This window comes from Brachyistius frenatus, unplaced genomic scaffold (assembly GCF_029030835.1).
Source record: "Brachyistius frenatus isolate BFR_SWC_R1_liver_20210118 unplaced genomic scaffold, ASM2903083v1 Contig_74, whole genome shotgun sequence".
NCBI lineage: Eukaryota > Metazoa > Chordata > Actinopteri > Embiotocidae > Brachyistius > Brachyistius frenatus.
The window spans coordinates 1472135-1497545 of NW_027210673.1; the positions used below are offsets into that span (position 1 = coordinate 1472135).

The following is a 25411-nucleotide window of genomic DNA, read 5'->3' on the forward strand; positions in this document are numbered from 1 at the left end:
CTCAAACACAAGAATCGTGCACAAAAACAGTCATGTTGTAAAATATTGAACACGTTTATTTTTTTAATTACTGTCTTTTTAAACACTGTGCCCCAAAATATTTACAACCCCTGGAATGTTTTCCTCTAAATCTTCATTTAATTATTCCTCCAGAACAACATATTTCTGCATATTCTCCTTATTTTACCTGTCGGTGCAGTTTAAACTGCAAAATACCATGCTGCTAAAAACACAAGAATTGTTACTGACAGTGATTTCATGCAGAATTATTGCTTGGTAAGCTTGCCAGAATGTCTGAAATCTGAAAATAAACAGAAAGATTATGTGTATAAATATTTACTGGTGATCAGCATTCACCAATCAGGATGAGACTACTTCTGATACCTGCTAGAAGTAACAGGTTTTATTATTTATTGCTCCTGTAAACGGTAATAAGAAAATAATTGGCTAAATATCAGAAAATGTGTCAAACATTCTGGCACTGATTTAGAAACATCTAAAATCTACGTTTTCACAAAGTAATTTAGTAAACAGCTGTAATATTAACAATGAGCATAAACATTGACCGCACTGCTCGTACAAATATGTACGTTACATGCACGTCATGCATACACATGCGCTCGCTCGCGCGCACACACACACACACACACACACACACACACACCAAACTACATATATTCATATGTTCCTCTTTTCAGCAACTCTCTTAAACAACACAATTTGATGAGACATTAAGAACAAAATCAACGTAATTAGATAAAACACTTGACTACATACACATTGCATAATACAAAATAAATATACAATTAAAAATGTATACAATATTTCAGAATTTTCTACTGCAGGTCATAATTAACAGTAGATTGATTTGAGAAGCTGCTTCACATGGGAGGCGGTGCGGGAGGAGAACATCTGGATGGGTCATGTCGGTCACCAGGTTCAGTCTGTGCTGCCGGAGTCGATCCTTTCCTGCCTCCGCTTCATGATCTCCTGCAGCTCAGAGTCTCCACTGGACTTCTATAAAAAGGAAACAACATCGATGTCTCTTTAAATCTTCTTGTTCCCTCTAATAATACTATTCTCCTTTATAAAGTGTAGACAGAAAAGAGTTAAGACAGAGGCCAAGAGGTAGACTTAAATTTGCATAGGCAGAGACATCCAATGGGTTAGGGAATGCTAATTTCTTCTGAGAACAATAAAAGGTTTAAAAGCTCTTTAGACTAAAGTATGTATCATTAAACAAACAAACAAAAAATCCCACTATGGCTTTTTTGTTGTTTTAATAAATCAAAGTAAAACCTGTTTGTACACAAATCTGAATAGCATTTAGTTGATGCTTATGCAGTACATGTTTTTAAAAAAAACTGAGGAAAACAAAGTAACAGATCCTGTGGACTGTCAAGGAATTGGTCAAACTCCATAATAAAAAATAAAAAAAGTTTGTATGTATTGCATTAATATCACAGTTAGCTCATTGGTCAAGTAGTAGGTTAACAAGTCTCTACATGTTTGATGTATGAACATATGACAGATAAACAGTAAAGTAATGATACAAAATACATGGGACCTGTAATTCCTTAGCAAAGCTGAGGCTTTTTTCCTTTTACATTTGATTGAAAGATCCAAAACATTTGTCTTTGTGGGACTTCTTGTTGTTGCCTTAATTCTGCTCTATACCTCACTGCTTTGTCAAAGTTAAGTCTTATTGCCTCACTTTAGTTTACTCTTTATTTCTTTTGTACCGGTGTATCTTTGCTCAGTGGTGCTCTCTTTCTGTGTGCTTCAGATTCTCCCAACATAAAAAAAAGTTGCTTATAGACAGCTAATAAATATTTTTTCTAGTTTAAGTGGGTCACAAACTTTATATTTTCACTTATATTACACTTTGTTGTCAGCATTTATTCTGTGAAACAGTTTGTTGTGTTATCCATACGGGGAATTGTTAAATTGACAAATCCTTTCTAGTTAGGGCTGACCTGATTTCAAAAAGCACAAACCAACTTTTTGGACTAATACAGTATTAATTATGAAGTGTGACTCAATCAGAGTCTGAAATGACACCAGCTTTTATGTAGTTGAGTATTTCCACTTGTCTTAACATGCCCAGATAAATACTGGAAGTTGAGAAAGCGGAGGATTAGTCACACATTATCTATAAAAAAGCTCTCAAAATGTCTCCAAACAAACATTTATTTATTTATATATTGGTTTTTGATTTTTTTTTTTTTTTTTTTCTGTCTAATCATTAATGAAACAGGTGTGTAAGCAGTTTGTGTACACAGACAGATGGTGTGACCGACCTCGAGCTGTGCTTTCTGCACGGTGGCCTGACAATAGACACGACCACCTTCATCTCCACACACCGCCTTCAGCTCCTCTTTGTTCAGGGAAAACAGTTGTGCTCCAGTCAGGATCCCCAAACATTCAACAGTCCTGCAGAAAAAACATCCAGACAAAATATTTACATATTATCAAAAATACATTTAAAGTAATTCTTAATGTAGAATGTTTAGTAGGGAGTGCACTGTTGCTGCTAAAACACAGCAGGTCCAAATGGGACAGGTTTTATTGCACACATGTCATGGCATGAAGACGTGTCATCAATAACAACTGGATTTCTTTGAGGTGTGTGTTTCAGCAGACGTGTGATGTGACGACTGGCTCAATGGGACATTTAATGCAACTGAGGTATATTGGTGCGATTAATTACAGATGTTCCTTTTCACTTTTAGAAAACACTGAAAGTAGCAAGGAGGTCAGCAAAAACAAGACGTTCATGGGGTGTTACTCTTTTAGATGTGGAGAGGTATTTTGGTTTGGCGGATGGATGAATGTTGTGGTTGACTTACTGTTTTGCGAAACCTTTTGCACTGAGCCATGTGGTCACCTGCTCAGGTTTTGAGTCAAAGGTGAGCGGTACATGGCTGCCGGACGGTCGCTCCACACGAAACTTCCTGGTGGGCGGCTGGCTTTTGTTAGCAGTGATCATCATCAATAGCTCACTGTTTACCTCATCCATCACTGCAGCACAGAAACATGGTGGAAGCAGACATCAGAACAAGAGCTTATTTTTCTGTTACTTCTGCATCTGAATTTATCTAATTTGTTGTGTTCACTCACTTTTGTCTTTAGGTCGACCCTTGTTGAAGCTGTCTCCTTGGCTCAGCGACCCGGGTGGTGACGTCCTGTAGCCTTGCTGCACACACAGAGACCCCAAACACACTTTATGAGAAAGCAACCACAGCGAGTGTTATCTCAAAAACCGGTTTGTCTTTGATGTCATTCTGGTTGATACATTTTTGCCAAGAAGCCAAAGGAAAAATATGTGTGTCTGTTACATATGGAAAAGTATCTCCAGCTGCTGCAGGGTGTTGATGAACCTACAAACACACGTCTACAGGAATGCACTTATTTAATGAGGCTGCATATAAATGTTTTATGATGTGTAGGAAACACAGAGAAGTTGTACACAAAGCTGCACTGACCTAAGATTTTGATAATACATTTCCAAATATGTCCCGTAAAACAAAAATGTCTTTAGTTTTATTTAGTAACATTTATGTATTTAAAACATTAAACATATTACTTGAGCATACAGTACAGTCCGATTACTTTATCTTGACGCCTACACACTGGAAAGAAAGTGTTATCTGTTGCCTGTGCTCTAATCATTCTTCGCACTTTTAACCTGGAAGCAGCGACTTTGATGAAGAAAATGATCCCTGAGCAGTGCTAGAGATACCTTGACCCTTCTCTCAGCCCTCTACAGTTAGTGACTGCCTTCATCCTGACACCTCCTGACAACATGCCTCATAAAGATTCCAACTTTACCAAAATGAGTCAAAGTAAAAGAGACACACCCAGTCTGTACACAATGCTGAAAGAGAGTCATGTGTCCTGTGGCTGCATTGAATTCTGGTCCGGTGACTGGTATCTGAACAAAAAGTAATTATCATGCATCTAAAACTTGTGTGCAGGATTTTTTTTTTTTTTAATGAAAAAATAAAAAAGATAAGCTTAACAGACGAGCTCTTTTGAGTACAATGTACCTCTGTTTCTTTCTCATGGTAAGAAATAGCAGAGGACCCTAAGCTTAACCAGTCAAGTTAAATGATTTAGAATAAAACCAAAGCAGAAATGTTTATGACAATTTTACATCCCCACAGATGTACAGTATATACTGCAAGTAGGTCACCTGGTTGTAGAAGACATCCGACTCGTCCACCTTCACAACGTCCAGGATGTTAAACGGGACATAGCCAGCTTGCCCGCTGCGATTCCGTAGTTTCCACCACTGTTTGTCATCCTCAATCACCTGTAACGCACATTTCATATTTCACTTCACAGCACTGAAAAGTGTGAGACAAGTTCAAGTCTTGTCCAGCCCACACTGTGGACCTGCACACAGCTGGAACTGTTTCACTGCTCACAGTGACACTGGACATGTTTTACAGTTGAGGATATAATTAAAGGCAACTTATAGCAAGTTAAGATGTTAAACTTCATAGCAGGATCATCTCTGTCAGATGCAACATTTTAATCTAAAATTGGTTCAAATCTTCACGAGAAGTTAGAAAATATGACTTTATGACCTCGAGGATTTCGTCCTGCAGCACTGACAGCTCATTGGCATTCCGCGCTACAAAGTGGTAGCGAATTTTGGCATATTTGCGAGTTTGGGGCATCCCATTGTAAGACCTGTTAGGACACATGGTATCACAGTTTAACATATTTTGGTGTCAGACACAGAAAAGTGTGTGAAGGACTTCATTACTTACCCATTTGATGAGTTTGAGGAGTGAGTTCCGTAAAACTAAAACAACAGACAAAAACATTTACTGATAAAGTTACATTCTTAAATGTTTGGGTCATTACATTCACCGATAGTGTCTAAAAAAGCCCTTACATCCTCGGCTGAGTGTTTCCTATAATCAGGGCTGACTGGGGCCCCAAGAGGTCCGGAGGGTCCCTCAGTTTCCCACGGGGCCATCCTGAAGAGCTCTGCCGGCGGCTCCCAGCCGTTCCGAAACTTTGGGTAGTAAGGAGGAGCGCACTGATCTCTGGGCCACTCTGCTCTGCAGGGGGAGGGGGAGGGAAGGGATGGTCAGAAGGCAGCCCTTTAGCTCCAATCTTTGCAGACAGCCAGCAGTAACAATGTACCTGGGTTTGGTCCATCCATCCCCGAGCAGCTCAAAGATGGTCATCTCTTTGGGGGTGAGGTGTCCCCGCAGGAATTCAACAGTGTCTTTAGACAGATGAGGAGAGATGACTGAACGCGTCAGTTCAGGACTCCCAAAGCTCTGCAGCACCTGCGGACACATTTATAAGTTTACAGCTGAGACAAACTGAAAGAGTGATATTGGGAACACAACTAGTATAATCCAAATTTTGTCTTAATAAACTTTACAGTCAACATGTTTTTGATTTCTTCATTTAGTTCAAGAAGCTACGACTAAATGACGAAGCATTCAATACCAGTTTTGAAGCTGGATTGTTTTTTGATGCTTGATGCTCCAAACAACACATTTTGGCGCTCAAAAACTATTGAGGTGCAATATCTTGCTCAATTTTGTCTGAGGAAATTAAAGTGAACGTTATATTTCAGCTGTTTATCAAAACAGTCTTTTTTAGAAGGCATTAAAGCAATAACTAAAGAGCTATAAACAACATCCATTAAGAAAACAGTTAAACAGACGGGATATAATATGACAAAATGTCTTTTAAATCCTCTAAAATATGGACTTAAAGCATTTTATTTCCACAGTAGCAGAGCACAGATGCATCTGGAGCTACTGTATGCTGAGGTTGATTGTTGATTTAATTTCAAATATTACTGCTCTGGCTTTATCACAACTAGATCAAGTAAATCCAACGTGTCCAGAGTCCATGCAATATCTATGCACAGCCAGGTCACAGCTCTGTATTTCTACCCCAGCAGTATCGAAGGTGTGGCTGAACACTGCAGCTTGGGAAACCAGCATTATATAAGTGCGGCTGCACCTATCTTAGGGTGGAAAGCCACGTCGCTCCAGTCTGGTGAGAGTTTATCAGAGCAACAGAAGGTGTGGTGCAAGAAAAAAATAAAAACAATACGTGTAAAAGCAATAATGCCTGATGGCAAAAATGCAAGTGTTGAACTGTTCTTATTCTGTGGATTTAAATAGGCTTGTGTATTCTCATCCTATAAGCCTGTGGGCTGTCAACATTTAGGTATACAGTGACATGGAGGACTTATTTAGTGCAATAGGGATTTATGCAGATGACATTCAGGAAAAATTACCATGTGTTTAAAATGTTGGCATCCTCTATCCACATAAACCTTCCAAAGATCAGACAGATTTTTAGCTCTTACCAGCTCCAAAGGGCCGAAGAGGAAATGAACCAGCTCAGAAGCACTCGGGTTCTGTATGTGTTTCTTGAGCTTGGCCTGCAGGGGGCGCAGTGACAGATACAACAGTGAGAATGTGATGAAGAGAGAGCAGCTGATGAATGAGGAAGGTTAGGAGCTGTGATATCTCACCAAGAGGTTGAAGGCCAGCTTCAGTTTCTGCAGGCTATCAATGAACTCTGCTTCAGAGGGGGGCTTGGCTCGCAGGGTCAGCATGCCCTCTGTAAACAACCAGAGCAACAATGACCACACACAGACTCCAGAGTTACCAGACAGACATATCACAGATGGGGCACAGGTTTCCGTCTCTGGCCAGGGTTCAAAGCCATAAACCTAAATGTTTATAATTTGGTTTACGTTTCCAGCAAAATAAAGGACAGCAATACAAATATTGTGAAAGTAACAATCTTGAAGATCTTTGTTTCTTTCTGTTTGGCGGCACCTACGGCGACAAGCAGTACTGCAGCTGTTTTTGTTGGACTTCACTTCCCAGGGATTCAAACCATGTCGCCTGTGTGACATCAGTCAGTTGGCCGTAAGTGACAACTGGCCGAGACATCACTCACTGAGACATCACTCCGTTATGAAACCTCGAGTTCGGCGTTTTGGCCATCGCCATGTTGTTTTTATGAGGTCAGAAGTAACCATATTTGGACGAGCTAGGGAGGAGCGAGCGGTGGGTCCAACATGATCTGATGGGGAAACCAAGGATACTATGACCCGCCCACCGATAGCAGAAACTTAACTTTACCCCGGGCCTGTCAATTAAAACAGATACACCCCAAAATATACCTTTACGGCCTAATATCTAATCAATTATGGAATTATTTTCAAATAGACTACCAGAAAACAAATCAGGCAGGGTTGATTTAGCAAATTACATCATATTGACACGTGGAAAAAAATATATTGACTTTGTATTTCATGAGATGTTGAATGGGAGTCAATGGAGCCGGAGCCTTTGTGGAGCAAACCTCTATTGGCATTCAGCAGTATTGCAGTTTAAGGCACGTTCGCATTGGTGTAATTTTTCAGACCTGGTAGCTACGTCCCCTTTGATATACAGTCTATGGTTGCCAGTTGAAGATCAAGCCTGCTATGTTAGCACTGGCTACCCTCTCTGACAGAACAACCACTGCTGCATGATTGAAAATGCGTCACTAACTGAGCACCGCTTGTGATTTTTCCTGGGAATGTCGCAACACACACCCAACTTGTTCAATTCATACTGCAAATGTAAGGACTTTTATTAGCGGGCCACAGGCTCAGTGACCATTGTGTTACCTCGTTCTGCACGTAGATAGTGACTTAACAGATTTTCATTGAATTGAAAACCTTCAAGATTATTATATTGATACAGCTTCACAAAAAAAAGTTCACCATGGCCAGAGAGTAAGAAAAAGTGTGCCACAGCAGTGATTCTCAATCTGTGACTCAAAAGGTCCCCAAATTCTTCTGATCCCAAGAACCATTGTTAGGTAGAGTTTGAAATGAGAAATATTCAAAAACATATGAATCAATACATCAGTCTAAAAAAATCTAGAGCTCATCGAGTGAGCACATGGGACCCTGACCCCGAAGTTGAGAAACAGATTCTCTACATTGAGAATTCATTATCTGTCAGGGACAACACATACTTCTGCCACTTTTACATTGTTATTGCCAAATGATTTGTCAACATATAACACTTATGGCAGGTGTGTTTGTCCCTGACCAGGACCACACAAACACATTCCTTTTTTAGCATCACATGTTACATGTACGGTATGTTTCACTGCACAGAGAATGAGGTGTGTTGACATAAAAAACACAGCATCATACCACTGCCAGCTTTAGGTGGTAAAATATGACTCAGCAACATTTACAGTAATATTATTACTTTTACACAATAATGACAAGGGGAAATTATTTTAACTCATGTAACCTGTACTTCATTTCATAGTCCATGCAAAATTAAACAGAATTTTGCTATGTTTTGGTATGGTAGTATTTTGACTTTAAAAATATTCAAACAGAAAAACATTAATATTAATAAATCAAAATCACCAAATGTGTGGATAGTACATCAGATCAGCACTCTGGAAGATTGACTACTAAGTAATAATATTACCATAGTGTGAGAATTGCACACTGTATTACTTAACAGGACCCCAAACTGGCCACCACTACCACACATACATTACTGGATGAGAGTCCCAGGCCACAGGACACAAAGAGACACAAACATGGCGAAGTGAGCAATATGCAAATATTGTCACTGCATTCGTGCCACCACATCAGAAGAAAGGGAGACAGACCTGCTGGTCCTTTCTTCTTATTCTTCTTACTCTTGTTGCGCTGGTTGAGCTGAGAAAAGGCCTCCGCTGCCTTTTGCAGCCGCGCCACAAAGATCTCAATGTCATCCAGGGCACAATTGAGGATTTGCTGAGGAGAACAAATCCTGCCGTTTAGCATGAGGAATGCAGTATTAGTAGACATGAGAGGAGCCATGTAATGTGATGACAGATTACTCACCACATCCTTTTCAATGCGCTGGGCCAGTTTTTCATGTGATTCTGTGTCGTTTTGTCCAGTAGCTCGCCTGTCTATGTCCAAACACAAAACAACTCAAGATATATAAATGTAACTACTGAAAGAGCATATCCATAATAAACAGTGAACAGTGCATGTTCTTTTGAGTGCATGTACAGTATGTGTATTCTCACCCTGTGTGTTTGGGGCTGCCACTCGTCCCTTTGCGACAGGTGGGGGGCCCTTAGGGGCCGAGGGTGGGAGGATGGTCTCTCTGTGACGCTTCATTTTCTCCTGGTTCACCCTGAAGGAGGAGGAGACATAAAGACTTTCAGAACTCTGACATTATATTAGCTAACTAACTACTAATATATAGTAATATAATATTGTTCATTAAACATGTTTTGCTGAACAGTAGAATTGAAATGGTGGAGAGGGTTAAGGAACTGTGACAGTGATACCAGTAAGTGTCATTTTTGCAGGTTTTCTAATGGAGAGAACAGTGTTAGTAGAAGATAAAGAGGAAAAAGGAGAATTTTTCTTCCAATGCTAACACAAAAATTCCTTACATTCCCAACTGAGTAGCTGCTTAATCCATCAGAGGGTGTGTGTGTGTGTGTGTGTGTGTGTGTGTGTGTGTGTGTGTGTGTGTGTGTGTGTGTGTGTGTGTGTGTGTGTGTGTGTGTGTGTGTGTGTGTGTGTGTGTGTGTGTGTGTCTGTCTGTCTGTCGGCAGCACTCATCTCACTTCAGAGTCTGAAGCCTCATTTTCTTCCCATGCTTGTTGTCTCCAATGGCACTATCTACATCTGCATGAACCAACTCAGCCTGGACAGAGTGAGGAAGGACACACAAAGTTAAACTTAACATACTGAACATGTGAACAGTATTTTAGTTTATATCACCATGTAATTTCACTCTGGGCCATTACACAGTGAGCTTTCCTTCCTACCTTGTTTCCCTACATCCTATTGTGACTGTCATACAAATTTAAAGAGCATATTAAATCTATTTGGAGAGGGGAAGTCTTCCTTGACAACACAATAGCTGGATTCCAACGTTGATGATGGTGATTAGTGGTTTATTTTCTCTTTATGATATTCTGTCTTTTTATCTTTGAATATCTATGCCACAGAGCTGAGGCTGAAGCAAACTTGATGAGCAGTGTGATTAAGTTTCTGCTGCCAGTTGTGACTCCTTCCCTGCAGGTGTTAGAAACTTTATAAACTGTATCTAAAACAGGCTGCAGGCGGGACTTACAATAAAGATTTGTATTTCTTTAAAAAAATTTGTTCATGTATAATGAGTTGTGAAGCAACCTTTGATGCCTGCTCTTAATAAATACAGAGTAAATAATCTTTATTGAATAAAAGTACATTGTAGTTAGTAACAGCCTACAGCTAATTGATGGTCAAATTCTCAAGCACTTGCGATTCTGAATGCAGCAATTTTATTGTACCCTCATCAGATGTCACGCCACCACTAAGTTTAATTTATTATATTACTCCAGTTAAGACAAAGGCAATGCATGTGGTAAGTCAAAGGCCATTATATTCACATCCTCACTCCAGTAAATGCTTATGGCCCAGTAGTTTCTTGTAAATTATTTATTTGAACCTTGTTGTGGTGATTCTGAACAATCACCACAATTTGACAATGTTTTTTAGCTGCTTGAGTTTCTGTCTTGTTTTAGCCAATAAAAAAACTGTCACTTTCATGCATATGACCGCTGTAAGATAGTGTTACATCCTGTCAGGGATACATCCTCCTTTAAGCAAATGTCTCTGTTCAAGGTTGCAAATCTGACCCAATGCTCCAACAGCACGAGTTTGGATTTATGAATGACATAAAACAAAAAGCAAAGACAGTAAAGGACGCAGACTGTGCCAAGCCTGTAACATTCGAGCTGAGACCCACCTCCACCTCGTCACAGTGGAAGAAGTGGATGTCGGGTTTGTGCTGCTCCTTGTCCTGACACACGAACAGCAGCACAGAAGGGTAACGTGTCTGATTCAGCACCGCCTGACACAGGTGGATGGTTGGGAGAGGGAAGTTCTCCAACTCCTCCTGCAGGACAAACACAGAGGAATGGAGACAGCATCCAAGCATTAAGATAAAATGATGCAACAAGCACTTTTTTAAAGGATATGTACGAGTGAGAAAACATAATTAAAGGAATATTTTGGCATATTGAGAACTTGTGTACTTTTTTCAATCTATAGACTGAACTGGGCTTCATTTACTGCAAGTCAAATTTATCTCTAGGAAAAATAGTGTTTGTTCCACTCGTACGTTGCTTCATGCCCCTGCACCTGCACACTGGCACCTGTGTCAGGTGGAAGTGAGAGTTGAGGCACTTTGTCTCAAAGAGTTGTGGCTTAGATTGTGTTTCTTGGGATCCTTGTTGGGGACCAAGATTAAAAAAAAGAATGGCTTGTGTTTTTGCACCAAATACATTCACATAACGCAGCTCAATAGCACCCTAGACGCTTAATGTTACATGTCCTGATATTTCAAATTGCACCAGTGACTAGTTAAGTGACTTTGACATATTAAATTTAGCAGCAAATATTTGACAAAAATGTTGGTCGTACAGAAAGATCAATTGCCTGTTAACATAATGCAATGATGTGTGGACGGATGTGTGGAGTCGTACCTGCGTCTCACAGTCCAGCAGCCTGACCGCCTTGTCAGTGACCTGCAGGAGCATCTCCTGGGTCCAGATTTTATCTTTTGAGTCCAAAAGAACCAATTTCTTGATTGCATCATCCACTGTGATGATGGACTCTGTCTTGTCCATAATGAATGTGGAGAGATGCTGAGGAGGAGACAGTGGTTGGTTACTATGACCTGGAGTGAACTAAAAACAGCAGCGGTATGGAGTATACAGTAGAAAAGGTGTACTTTGGAAAGTAGTCGTAATTTGAAAAATACATTTTTATTATACTTTTTATTTGGCTATATTAAACTAATATTCAGACATTCTGGACCTACTTATATTCTTATGTGGGAATACGCCTATTGTGCTTATTTGTCGAGTTACATGACACCATTGAGCAAGTTAGTTTAGCTTAGCATGTACCATCAACAGTAGGCATAGGTCTGTTTAAACGGGCACATTTTGCCTAACAGCCTTTCGAGTGTTTGCTAATTATCCCCCCAAAAAAGCTTTAAAAACAACAAATTGTGTATTTACGAGGAACAGCATGTGACAGCATTTTTCTTGGCTGGGAGCAGTAACGTGTTGAGTGTGAACCTCACAATGACAAGACTCCAGGAAGTTACTGTGCCCAGCCAAGAAATAGCCAGTACCACATTGTGTCATTTTTACACTTTATTTATAAAAGATTAAGTTCAGCATAATGTGTTAATCAGGGAACCAGATGAGCTGTTTCTCCGTTTCCAGTCTTTATGAACATACATGTGTCGCAGTGCCTTAAGCTGACAATGTTTTTTAGCTGCTTGAGTTTCTGTCTTGTTTTAGCCAATACAAAAAACTGTCACTTTCATGCATGTGACCGCTGCCAGCATGGTTGTTATCTGTGATTGCCTGCCCATGTGTGATAAGGCATTAAGGGAGGCATTAAGAGAAATCCTATCTACACAGACGCGGGACATAGTTCAGAACCATCCCTGAAATGAAGCAGGTCTCTCCTTCTCAGTCTTCCTACCATAAGCTCCCTACTGCTGCAATCAGAGGCCTGATTGTTTTATTGCAACAGAGTTCCAGTAAATGAAACACATTCAAGAGATTAACTTGCGTGCCAGCTTTTATAGCCGAGCAAAAAAAACAATACACCATTACATCTTGTTTTTCACCTGAGGTTCACTGACTTTTTAAACATTATAAACCTGGTACATTTATAGAATAGTAAAAGATTTTCTTCTTCTTTTTTTTAAGCCTTTTATTATATTGTTAGATTATTGGGGTATTTTACCATTAAGTGTGAGAGGAAAGACATGAATGACACAGAACAAAGGTCCTCGAATGGACTCAAAGGGGACGCAGTGGCATTTAAAACTACTGGGCTGTCAGGACACCCCAAATATTAGATTCATCGCTCATTTGTATAAACAGTTTAAAATATGATATTTATCCTATTTTTAGTGTGTTCATTTTATGGTATCTACAGTGCCTCTATTTATCGTTCCTGTCTCCAGGCATACGAACAGCTAGCACATGCATTTCCGACAAAATAATCTCTCCAGTGAATTATATGAAAAAGTTCATCAAAACTGTAGTACCACATAACAATGACAAATTGTACTACCAATAGAGAACTGAATATGTTTGGGATAGATAAACATAGTTTAGTTTCTTAAAAAAAAACTATTAAACAACTCTGTATTTCACATTAATGTGTACTAAAATGCTTTTGGACCTAAATAACAACTAAAGGTAAGGCATGTTAAAGTAACTCTCACAATGATCTGTCTACCTCCCAGTTTTAAAACCATCAAACAAATACAGTTTTTATCCTTATTTAGCCATATTTTTTTATTTATTTCTAAAGGTTTTTAAAACTCATTAACTTAAATCAAAACTACAAAAACAAAGAAACAGTGAAGACTTTACCTCGACATGATACTGCGATGTCTCATGCATGATAAAATTGGAGTTGGAGTATTTTTTCCGCTGCTCTGTTGATGGGAAGACAAAAAAAATCTTGTCAGTCCTACCTGTAATTCTACTGCATATCTTTCTATAAAAACATCACCAGTAACACTGACCTAAAGTCCACATGTTGTACATTTCAGGAGACACAATAGATTTAAAGTAAATACTGAGTACGAGCTAAAAAGACAGACAGGGCAATAAGGAAGTGATAAGCATCAGTAATGGGTGTATGTTTTTTTTTTTTTTTTTTTTTTAACAGTGCAGCTGTTGATCCCGGAGTCAACTATACGGTTAGGTATTGACCCCTATATTTACATGTTTACTGAGATTATTGATTTTGTTGGTATGCGGTATTTTTAATGAGGCAGAGAAACTACCTCTAATAAATAGTGGTTAAATACCAAAAATCTCCTGCCAGATGATGAGGGAAATGGAAACAGACCTGAGAAGTTAATTATTAAATCTCATATGAATGAGTCTGTGTTTTAATTTACCACGCTCCACATTGTAATAATGTTGGCCAAAATGGCATAAAAGCTCAGCAGAACAAGTGCAGCAATCAGATTGCGGCTCAGATTTACTGCAGGTTCAAAGATCAATGACAGCACTACGCACTTCCTCATCTGTGGCATTTTACTTTAATTGTAAAATGCTCTTAACAGCCGCTACACCTTCAACTTGTGTAGTAGTGAGGCAGCTGAAATTAAGTGACATGTTAAACTATTTATTTTATCAGGACGAACAATGATTATAACAGATGTGTCCACACAATAGACAGCAAGGCAAAGATCCCCTTCAGACAGAAGCTACAAATTCTGAAATGTTTATGATTCACACACATCTTCAATCCCGACAAGCACAGAAGATCTATACAATCAGCAGAGTTTCAAGGTGGACACCCAAAATTAGTGTCACCAGTTCAGTATTTAACCTAATATGAAATATGGTCACAATCTCCCCTTCTGTTCCTGAGTTATGATGTACAATATGGACAGAAAAGTGTTTTTGCATTTTTGCAAGTCATTTTGATGTCACAAGGACATTGACCTTTTGGATATAAAATGTCAACACTTCAAAATTTTCTCTTATTAGACGTGTGTAAAATTTTGACATAATTAGGGTATGAATTCTAGATTTAGACGCCCAAACGTGTTTTGTAAGGTCCAAAGATACCCTACGAAACCTGAAAATCTAATGCATTTGGCCACAGCATGTTTTTTCAATACACTAGTTTTGCATTCTTACTATGACATCTGATTCTTCTTCCTCATTGAAAAATCCAGAATTTATATGGTAATATTCATGTTTTCCAATTCACTAACATATGCTTCAAGTTTCAAGATCATGATAACAACCACAACTGGTTTCCACCTCCAAAACTGGCCTGGCCTGGTCAGACATATGAGAGCCTGTCACAGAATCATATGATCATCTGTCCATCTCTGAAACTCCAAAACAAGGTGTGTAAGAGAAACTTCAGTGAACAACAAGCTGAAACTCACTACAAAGCTCTGTAAATGCAATGGAGGCAGCAGATTTTGGTGCTAATTCCACATACATTTATCACAGTGTCACATAGTTTTTGTACTTTCATTTAAAATACTTTAAAGATAAAAAAAAATATTATTATTTACAGCAGCTTTAAACCTGGAGACTTTTTAACAAGCCTTAAAACATTTAAACCAGTAAAAGATATAACATGTGATTTAAACCAATAAAGTGTAAAATGCAGTGAGCCATTTGAAGCTTGAATGACATCTCTAGTCACAACCACACCCAAACACTGGAGCTCAAAATAGCATTGTTCATAGCATTGCGTGTGTTGTTGGCTGAGGCCATTGTTTTTAAACTAGCCAATGTTAAATGAGTGTGCCAGTGTGCTCACTGACCTATTTACCAGGTGAATAGTCTGCAGGTAACAATTACATTTGAATGAGAGCATGTTCCTATAAATTACACTGCCAGATCTCATATCAGGTATCTTTTGGTCCCCCGAAACAACATTCAGTTTCAACAGGTTTTCAATTCATACAGAAACATCTTGCTTAATGTGCTTTATGATGACTGGAACACAAAAGAAGCACTGTTTGCGCAGCACTTAGCAAAATGTATCAAGGCTCCAAAGTACATTTCAATATTTGATTTCCCCTTTTTGATATCAAGTCATCCCTATACTTCATATCCATGCAGCCAGTGTCAGAGTCTGAATGACGCAAGCATTTGTTTTTCCTGATCCTGCCATTTCCTCTTTGCTGATTCCTTCCTGCTTGGCTCCCCTGAGGTGAAACACAAGCGTCAGGTGTCATTCTGAAAGTTGAGCTTGCCCCATGACTTATTAATGACTGACATTCATGCCAATCAATTCACAGTCCTGCGACAGCTTGCAATAAGAGCCACTTAGCAGGCAGATGGGCAGATGCTCAGAGCTCTCGAGAGTCAATGACCAGTGATAAACATGGCTCCCTGGCCGATTATCAAACCCATACATGGTCCTGATCAATCACAGTCCCAATAATGTACCACTGAAACAAACTGAGGTTTGATATTTGACCCGAGTCCACCCAAAGCCAACAAAAGTAACAACGTTTGATTCAATGTAATAAAACTAGTTACATTTTTGGTACTTTAGTTTGATTAATAAAGACACAGTAAATATAGACAATACAAAATAAAAGATAAGAATGAAAAGCATGTATTATAAATACTGAATCCACCCAACCTGCCATTTACTTAACAATAAGCACTTGTGTTGGCACAAGCTCACCTGTTTTCATTTAACTGCAAGAAACCATTTACATATCGAATTGTGCTGCTGTGTCAACAAGATTTGACCATATGTCCCCTGAAATTATCACACTAAGTTATCTCATAGCCTGATTCCCTTCAGACAGACACAGACACTAGAAGTTCTGGATTCAACTGAATTCAATGCAAACACAAACATTCAAGAAAAACTACAGAGCAGGAAGAGATCAACGTCGCTCTGTTAGAATTTCCACCTGTTGATTCAGTCTCACCCCAAAAACATTTTACCTGACAGAGACATGCTCCTCAAAGAGAAGAGCCGCGTGATGGTCTGAGGTCCAGTGATGATGAGTCTGATGTGGCTTCTTTCTGCTCTACCCCCAAGCTGCTGATAACAGATCAGGTGGGAGGACCTGTGCATCATTTGCATCACTTGTCTGCAGTGATTGATGTGGGGGTTTGCATATGGGAGATGGTTCTACTGTTGTTAATGTTGATTCAGCAAGGATTGGGCCTATATCTATCCAAATATCCACCACTGTTATGCATGGTGCACAATGTTGTCTACTCTCTTGCCTATCATGTTATGAAGGACGGGCATGCTGCTGTCGCCCTGCAGTGAGAAGGTTGTGGTGACCATCTGCCACACAAGATGAGGTAAGTCAATGGAAAACAGCACAGGCTCATCACACGTACAGTACAGCGGGATATTTCACAACGATCACACGAGTGGGTGCATCCTGTGGATATTTGGATGATTTATCGCTCAAAAGTGTTTCAGATAACAAGGTGCACAGTAAGATGGTTTGGCAACGTCTTGCATCCCGACGATACCGTCATCTGCCATTTGCCACTTGTAGTTCTAAATTTGGAGCAGTGCAGCCATGTAGGGAATCCGGTTGTCCTGTTATACCTTGGTGTGGGTTTCTATCTGGGTCTAGGATACATGGTAAAATGTTTCTCTCTGTTGGCAGTGTGGAGGGAGGTACTGGCAGCGACCAGTGAGCTCATTTCTGAGGCAATGAGGGGAGGACCGGAGGTGAGAGCGGGGCAGAGTCTGCCTTTTCCTTTCCACTTTTCAATGTGCCTTTTATTCATCTGCAAGACATGGGCATCCCCACCCTGTTCCAACCACACATTAAAAACAGGCACACCCTCCACTGTAACATAGTGTATTTCAGTCCCTCCCACACATACACACAAACACACCCTAACACAAGTATGCAGCAGTTTAAAAAAAAAAAAAAAAGTCACATCATGCTATTACTGTATTACTGAGTTTCACAGCAGTGATGAGCAGCGATGCAGCCTTGACAATGCAGATATAAATGGAGCACTAGAATAACACAAGCACATCCCTCAATTCAAAGTATGCAGAGAAGACTGAAGGTCAGACAACATTAATAAATCTGCACACACAAGAACATGACTAAGTGCAGACACACACACACACACACACACACACACACACAAAACGGCTGATGCATCTGACAGCTACTCCCAGCATGCAACGCAGGCCTGACACAGAGCTGGAAACTCAAGTTCCCTTCAGGAGCACAGCTTCCTTCCCATGACCCTCAGTGTCTGACAGAGGTGTCAGCAGGCTGAGCTTGATGGAGCTCTACAGCAGGACCTTGCCCCCCTCTTATCAGTGTGCGTGTGTGTTCTGGGGAGAGGACTGTGATAGTTTTGCGAGGCCACACGGATGCAGCAACATGACACCGAGTGAGATCTCTGAATTTCCTGACAATTTCGTTTGCATAGCAAATTGAATTATGTTGTGATTTTTGTGTCAGTGACAGCGCCAATCCATGCAGCTTCACTATGAATAATTCTTAAGCTTATTGGAGGAGAAGGCGGGAGGTAATAATAATTTCATGATTTGCTTATTTAAAGCTGTAAATCTTTGAAAACAAGAGTCAAAAGTATATTATTTCATTCTTTAAATAGTGAGACAAGAAACGTGTATTAAAAGTAAAAAAGTAAATGCAAGTAAGAGTAAATATTCTATTTATTTGGCATCGAGCAGATTTATACACATTTGATGCACTGAGTATTTAGAGCAGCAATATGGTATTTATGAGTTCAAATAAATCACAGTGCCCTTCAACATAATTAAGTCATATGTCACCAAGAGCAACAATGTGGCTCTTTTATGTATTTCTAATAGTTTATGGACAACAATGCAAGTTACTCTTACTCTAAACAGCAACATTTCGTGTTAAATTTTTCTCTTTTTATTGGAATTTTAGACAATAAAATATATGTAAAATATGGACCGCCTTTAAGTATAGAATGGATAGACTTATTTGACGAGTGAGCGCATTTCTATAAAACTATTCCTTGACAAGTGAGAGTGTACAACGTCCTAACTATTAGCTGTGAACTGTAAACAGTTTGTATTGACTCATGCTACAGAAATAAGGGCAGGTATAATTCAATTTTAAAGGGATGTAAACTGAATGTCTTGAAAACGAACCAACAATAAAAATCTCTATGACAAAAACACCTCGGCACACTTCAATGAAGCTCCTTACCGTAGAGGGCCTTGGCGCTGATCTTGCTGTCCGATCTGGCGACTCCACTGCAATGACAAGATGAAGAGATGAAGTTATGCCGCAAGCCCTTCATCTTCTCCCCTGCACCTCTGGATGTCGGTGTCACAAACCCTCCGAAACTCCCTCACTGCAACTTCTTATGAACACAAGCCTCCAAAAAACAGGAGTGAGATATAAGGAGCAGACTGGCCAGCACTGGATGAGATTAGCCTGAGATTCTGAGCATATGGACCAGGGAGGGAGAGAGAGGGAGAGTGGAAAAGGGAGAGAGAGAGACTAGGGAGAGAGGGGGTGTAGGGCACGGAGGGAGGCTGGAGCCAGGATCTCAGGCAAAGTAAACAGTTCTCAACAGAGCCTCTCTGTGCCCAAAGTCCCTGACCCACACCACCTTCCACATACTGGGTTAGTGATTCTCCAGTGCCTGTGACAGTAACTCAACATAACGTGATTAGCTCACACACAGAAAGGTAAATATGTGAGGGGAGGGAGCAGGGATGTGTGTGTGACACTCACTTGGCTTCCCTCGACTGAGGTCCCAGGACACTCATGATTCAAGGCATCCACCTGGATAAAGAAACAGGGAGAAGGGGGATCAGAGAGACTGAGAGGAAAGTGTCTGTTGGAGGAAGTGAAACATTTTCCACTATAACAAACATGCATTATTTGTCTGAAAGAAAGCAGTTCAAATGTTTGTTGCAGCAGATATTTGGTCATTTTTCTTTCATTCCACTTTGATGAAAAGCTCTCATATACAGTTCATGGTGTAGGCACCTCATTAAGGTTGCAGACGCAATGCAAAGCTGTATCATTGTCTACTAGGCAGCCTGTTCTTCCCCTGTGGCGTGCCAGGTGTTGGGCCTGTACTGCTGGTAGTTGGGGGACTGATCTGACACAATAGCAGACAGCAGGCTGATGTGCGCTGTGTAATTAGATCCACTCTGTTGATGACTATATATGCATAGCTGCTATTAATTAATTTGGTCGGGCTTTTACACCCAGCCACGCTGACTATTTGATAATTAGCATGGCCTCAAAGGAGACAAAGCATCGTGTAACAGGGCTACATCTACATCTAAATCTGACAGATTAATGAGCAGAAAATGAGAACCAAACTCTCCCACGCCTTCCCCTCTGAGCCTGCAGACTTTGACTTGTCTGTCAAGGCATGTACAGACGATGCTATGTAATGTGTATCAGGTCTACAGCACACACCGTGGCTGAGCACATGCTATCACACTATACTGTAGACCCTAAAGAAATGCAATACAGCAGAGTAGGTGACTTCATTAAATGTAACTCCTGATAACTTTTTCACAGTTAATGACAAAATGGAGGTGTATTTAACCCGAGCAACTGGTTCAGTTTGTATGATTAATTGGTGGTGAGAGGTTAGGATGCTGCAGCACCAGCAAGCATTTTAAGTTTTCTCCAACAGCAATCCAAACAGTGGAAACTGACCATGTGTCACTTTGTAGCACCGTGTGCTTTCCACAATAGCTATTAACATTACAGTACCCGTTTTTTAACCAAACGTTTACCATATAGCCATTTCCTCGTGACATGCTATGAAGTTAAAACTGTTTTCTTTGATAGCATGCAGCACTACACTACATATGCACAGGGTTAATACGGAGAGTGACAGTATGTGCGGTCACGCCTGCTTATCTCACAGCAGATCATAAACATAATCACGCTAAACAGATAATCTCCACAGAAGAGAGAACAAATCACAGCAGCTTTCACATGCTGGGCCATCGTTAATGCATGTTAAAATATGATTTTATTCACATTGGGCCGCCAGTAGCACCACGGCCTGCTGACTGAAAACTACCACAACAAAATCCATAAGCAAATAAAACTAGTCCTATATACTTTAGTGAGTGAAGTCTGCTCAAAAGGTAAGACTTCCTCTTTCTGTCCTTGTCTCTCTGGTCATCTTCTCTCCATGTTATTGTCCACGGCTCTGGCCTGCTGCCAGGTTTCAGGAGGGCGGTGAAGTCGGACTAGAACAGGCTGGGTGTCATGTGTTGTCAACCTGATGGCAAGAGGCTGACTGCACACCTCCACTCAGTCCACTGTAAGGTGCTTATTGTTGAACTATGACAACCTATTATTAAGAGGTAATGACATGCAATAAGAACAATAATTACGCTCAAGAAGCAGAGGGTGCAGGCTGCTAATTTTGCTTTCTTATAAATGCTGTCTCATATTTAATTCTACCCTTTTTCAAATATTTATGATATCCGGCTGCTTTCATTTTCAAATTTATGGAATTGAGTTAGACTCGTGTAATTTTCATACCGCTTTCTGTGACAACAATTTATCTAAGACCTGTGACATGCCTGAGCAGAGTTCTCCCTTGTACGGTCTCGTATTTTAAGCTTGTGGTATCAGTCATATGACGATGTTGTTTTCAGATTGAAACTTGTCAAACTGTCATCTACCATGGAAACAGCTTGAAACACACAATAAGCATTGAAATCCTCACAAATTCATCCAAAGTTTGAAACTTTGAACACTAAACAACATCTCCATACAGTATCGTTACATGCATATCAGATAAAACAATTTTTAAAAAGTGTATTATCTTTGGTAATGCACAGATACAGACAATTTTATAGAAGCCCTACCCAAAACCAATGGACTCTGCAAACAGAGTTATTTCTAAGAGACTTTCATGTCCTGTTTTGCACAACAAAAGAATCATTTAGCTGGTGTATTATTACACGGAAGTGTATAAACTCACTATATGAAAGGTAACATAAACAATAAAATGTAGAAACACTTAACAAATGATAAATATATGTAATAAATAAGTTCTGTATCAAGCGTACACAAAATTAAACAAAATATTTATAGTAGATGAAGGCTGAAACACATTTAATGCCACAACATGAGAACTGTGTTCTATAAAGCACTGCCAGGAGAGATTTTATCTCTCATTGTAAATAAAACTCAATAACAGCTTTAACACAATAAATATCTACATATAATAAGCTGTCCAGCTCTGAGACACACAACACACACACACACACACACACACACACACACACACACACACACACACACACACACACACACACACACACACACACACACACACCCAATAACACATTTGGACCTGCATGAGTCACTGCTGACAGACTCAGTACAGTCTAATGCTCATTAGCAGCCTCTTGTATTTTTCAGACAGACAGCGAGGTCACATCAGTCTAATTACAAGTGCGACACTTTTCACATTGTCACACTATAAAACGATATAAACTGTAGACAGTGGTATCTTATGAAATGTATCCAACAACATAGCTTTGCTCTGATATGAGCTATCTGAACTTTGCCCCATGACCTTGACTAATTGTTTCATAAAAGATAACAGTTATCTGATAATATGCATTTTAAGCCATACTGACATTTGTCTGAATCACATTGCAATTATGACGATAGCTGGCGATGATGCTACAGGTTTATTTTGGATATTCTGGTGCATTCTTTGAATCAGGGTCCAGAGAACCAGCACAAGACAAAATCAGGTCACATTTCACCGACATGATCCCCGTTAGTTCACATAACATTCATTTGATTCTTCCAAGTCCCTGCAGAGAACAACAATCTTGTGCCAGAACAAAATGACACCAAAGAGACCAAATCACAGTCAGTGTTTCTCCTTTGGTTGTTAATGTGTAGCATGTCAGGAGGTATAAACCCATTAAACTCAAATGAAACCACATTCCTCTCATCACAGAGCTAAATGCTCTGTCAAGGCTGTGCGTGCAATTAGATGTAAATAAAGGTAGCATCTATTATAGGAGCCATAATTGAGCTACAATTTTAATTAAACACCCTTCATACCAAACATTCGGCCCATTCCACATGGGATTACAAGATCCGCAACTCCCCAAGACGGTATACAATGCTTGAAATATGAATGTTGCTGCAAAGAATCTACAAATTTGAATGCATTGATGCTACACACATGTGGATTCTCTTCAACTTGACAGCAGGGAAGATCTATAATATCACCAGTTTCAAAGTGGACGCCCAAGATGAATGTAACCACTTCAATATCTGACCAAAAGTGAAATATGGTCACCATCTCCCCTTCTGTACCTCAGTTATGGCATCACTTTCACAAAAATGGGACAGATGTGAGTTGACAGTGACCTTTGACCACCAAAATCTTTTCAAATCCTATTTGAGTCCAAGTGAAAGTTTGTGCCAAATGTGAAGAAAGTCCCTCAAGGTGTTCATCCTTGTAGCAGACTTTTCTTCGGGTGCTAGCTTCATTTATGTTTCATGTGTGAACACCTAACCGAGTCCAAACAAAGTACATGTTTATCTTACTATATTACTACTATCACAAAGCATTGATGTTGCCTGTAAAAACGACAGTAAAAAACAAATTGAACCTCATGTTCTATTGACACAGCAAACCATCAGAGCACATAGAGATCTAAGCTTGTTAGATAAATTATAGACAATATCATTCTCAGTGCTGTGTTGTTGTTGTTTTTTTAATATTAAATCTGCTCAGTTTTGGTTTACTTCATATGTCCTCAGCCCATTGAGCAAACACAGATTCTCTGATCAAACAATGTTGAGCTTTTTGTTTAAAAAAAAGAAAAGGAGCCTCTGCATTCCCAGATGTATAAAACAATGTACCCCAAACATATATTTCTATTCTTGTCAGCCTCCTTTCTTCTATGCCAAGTAATTCCATAACCAAGGTGCACAGATCTTCCACGCAGCCTCACATAATTACCCATCTTAAATTCAAACTCAAGACAACTTTGCTGAACCTGAGCAACATTAGAAAGCTCAAAAAGAGAAAGTCAATTAGCATAAGTAACTCCCTCTGCTGAGGATCATGTGGTTTGATCGAAAGCCCGAAAACAGCCACTGACGGGACTCGTAGTGAGCTTTGTCAAGTGACACCATGTTTATGCAAGTTTTGTGTCATGTGTGAAGCCACGTGTATTTAGGCCTATTTCTACAGACTGGATTTAATGATCAGGTTTAATAAACAAACAAACAAACGAAAACGTATCTTGCATCCATCAAAGCAACTCACAGTAGTGATTTCCTGGACTGGAGGCTCAAGGTAATAACGTGGTTGAGACAGCGCCTGAATCATCAGCCTGCCATCCCAACCTGCAGCCGGCTGGGAAAAAAAACAATTAACTCCGCAGGAAATAACGAAATCTGTATTCTGTTGTTTTGAAGGAGACCTGCTGAACTCCAAATGTAAACTGTACACAGCTGCCGTCCAACGCCGCGCACAGACGTTTGCTGTCGACTGAGGAGAGACAGTCGCTGAGGAGGCGACGCGAGAGCAGGTGAGTGATCGATGACGCTGTAGGTAACTCTACCTGACGGGGGAGGAGCTCCTCGGACACTTCACTTGGAAGGTGCGTTGATTGACGTAAGCTTCGCAATTGAATGTGATGGTGAGAGTTTGGATGCATGCTGGGGATGTGACTCACTCATCTGCACATATAGGCTGCAGCCTATCTAATATACTCACCAAGCAGTGTTCGTGAAAACAAGGCCATTTAAAGCCGGACTTCTTGTGAAGCAGAGTTTCACTGCAATTTTGACTTGAATGTGTGGACATAAGTTTTAGAGGTGTTCCAACCAGTTTCTCGGCAGTTTGACTTAAAGGAATAGACTGTAGAGAGAGAATTGTTCAGTCCAAAATCTAAGCAAAACTCATCTATTCATCCCTCCATCAATCTATCCATCTATGTATCTATCCACACTGCAGAGGACCTCGTGCCCAGGGTGTCTTTACCAACATTTATCGGTCAATTAAAAAAAGCACATCTATAAGATGTTGTTAATTCATAGGCTTAATCAGTTTTATATGAAGGCTCTCCAGTTGTCATTTCACTTCCACAGGTTTCTCTTTGTGCAGCAAAGTGGTGACTGGTCTGAACTAGTTGGATTCAACAGGGTGACTGAAAGAGGATCAACGGTGTGGAACGCTGCCCGGGTTTCAGTGTCACTGGCTGGTAAGAATGACCACTCTTTGTCCAGCTGTAGTGTGCTGTCCACACAAAGAAGATCATTAAGATAATGCAGTTCTTTTTCTGGACAAGTTACATGAACAACAAGAAGACTGATCGTATTTAAACTGCAAACTAAAATCTTACTGACTCCTCGGGATAGCAGTAGTGGGGCAGAAGTAAAAAGTTAAAATAGAAAAAGCTTGAACATACACGGCGGTTGACCTACAGTCGGTGTTTGCATGTGCCTGGCTGTTGCTCAAGCACAGGCACTCTGAAATGTGATTTGTTTTGAAAGTGGTTACTTTGGAAACCTTGCCATTGGGTTTGATCATTAACTGGAGCTGTCACTGCTAAGAAATCTCCTGTGTGAAATAAGTGGGGTCACAAATGAATAGACTAACACTGGAAAACTACTGGATGCTGATCTCACGTCAACTATTAAAGAGACAGCATAAAAAAATTATTATTATTTTTTTTTTTTTTTAACATATAATTTTCCAGCAGCAGTTGAAGCTATCAGCTACTTTGTTTAAATTGTGATACTGTAGTGTGTTGGTACAGGACATGACTGGAATATGATTTGCACAA

The 25411-nt window shown here is 39.9% G+C and overlaps 1 protein-coding gene across 3 annotated transcripts; it reads right to left on the reverse strand.

The window, feature by feature from the left end:
- Window positions 1-30: 30 nt before the first annotated feature.
- On the reverse strand, window positions 31-24078 carry eps8l2 (EPS8 signaling adaptor L2). Of its 3 annotated transcripts, XM_069708266.1 has the most exons (21): window positions 23887-24078; window positions 19332-19382; window positions 18798-18844; window positions 13474-13538; window positions 11554-11715; window positions 10815-10964; window positions 9646-9725; window positions 9094-9203; window positions 8903-8973; window positions 8686-8812; window positions 6521-6609; window positions 6353-6427; window positions 5161-5309; window positions 4907-5075; window positions 4779-4813; window positions 4593-4698; window positions 4196-4315; window positions 3121-3196; window positions 2850-3021; window positions 2301-2433; window positions 31-1017 (listed from the first exon to the last, which is right to left on the reverse strand). In XM_069708266.1, the coding sequence occupies exons 2-21, from the start codon at window positions 19364-19366 to the stop codon at window positions 940-942; spliced, it is 2049 nt and encodes a 682-aa protein (XP_069564367.1). In that variant the 5' UTR covers window positions 19367-19382; window positions 23887-24078; the 3' UTR covers window positions 31-939. The 3 variants fall into 3 exon arrangements, with proteins under 3 accessions (XP_069564367.1, XP_069564368.1, XP_069564366.1); XM_069708267.1 differs by lacking the exons at window positions 19332-19382; window positions 23887-24078 and having other exon boundaries at window positions 8716-8812; window positions 18798-19046; XM_069708265.1 differs by lacking the exons at window positions 19332-19382; window positions 23887-24078 and having other exon boundaries at window positions 18798-19045.
- Window positions 24079-25411: the final 1333 nt, after the last annotated feature.

Coding starts and splice junctions, on each gene's coding strand:
- eps8l2 (XM_069708265.1), bottom strand. CDS start 18,891: ATGAAGGGCTTGCGGCATAACTTCATCTCTTCATCTTGTCATTGCAGT. Junction 10,965..11,553: donor TGCTGGACTGTGAGACGCAG/GTACGACTCCAC, acceptor TTTGTCCTGCAG/GAGGAGTTGGAGAACTTCCC. Junction 8,813..8,902: donor AGCGCATTGAAAAGGATGTG/GTGAGTAATCTG, acceptor TGTTCTCCTCAG/CAAATCCTCAATTGTGCCCT.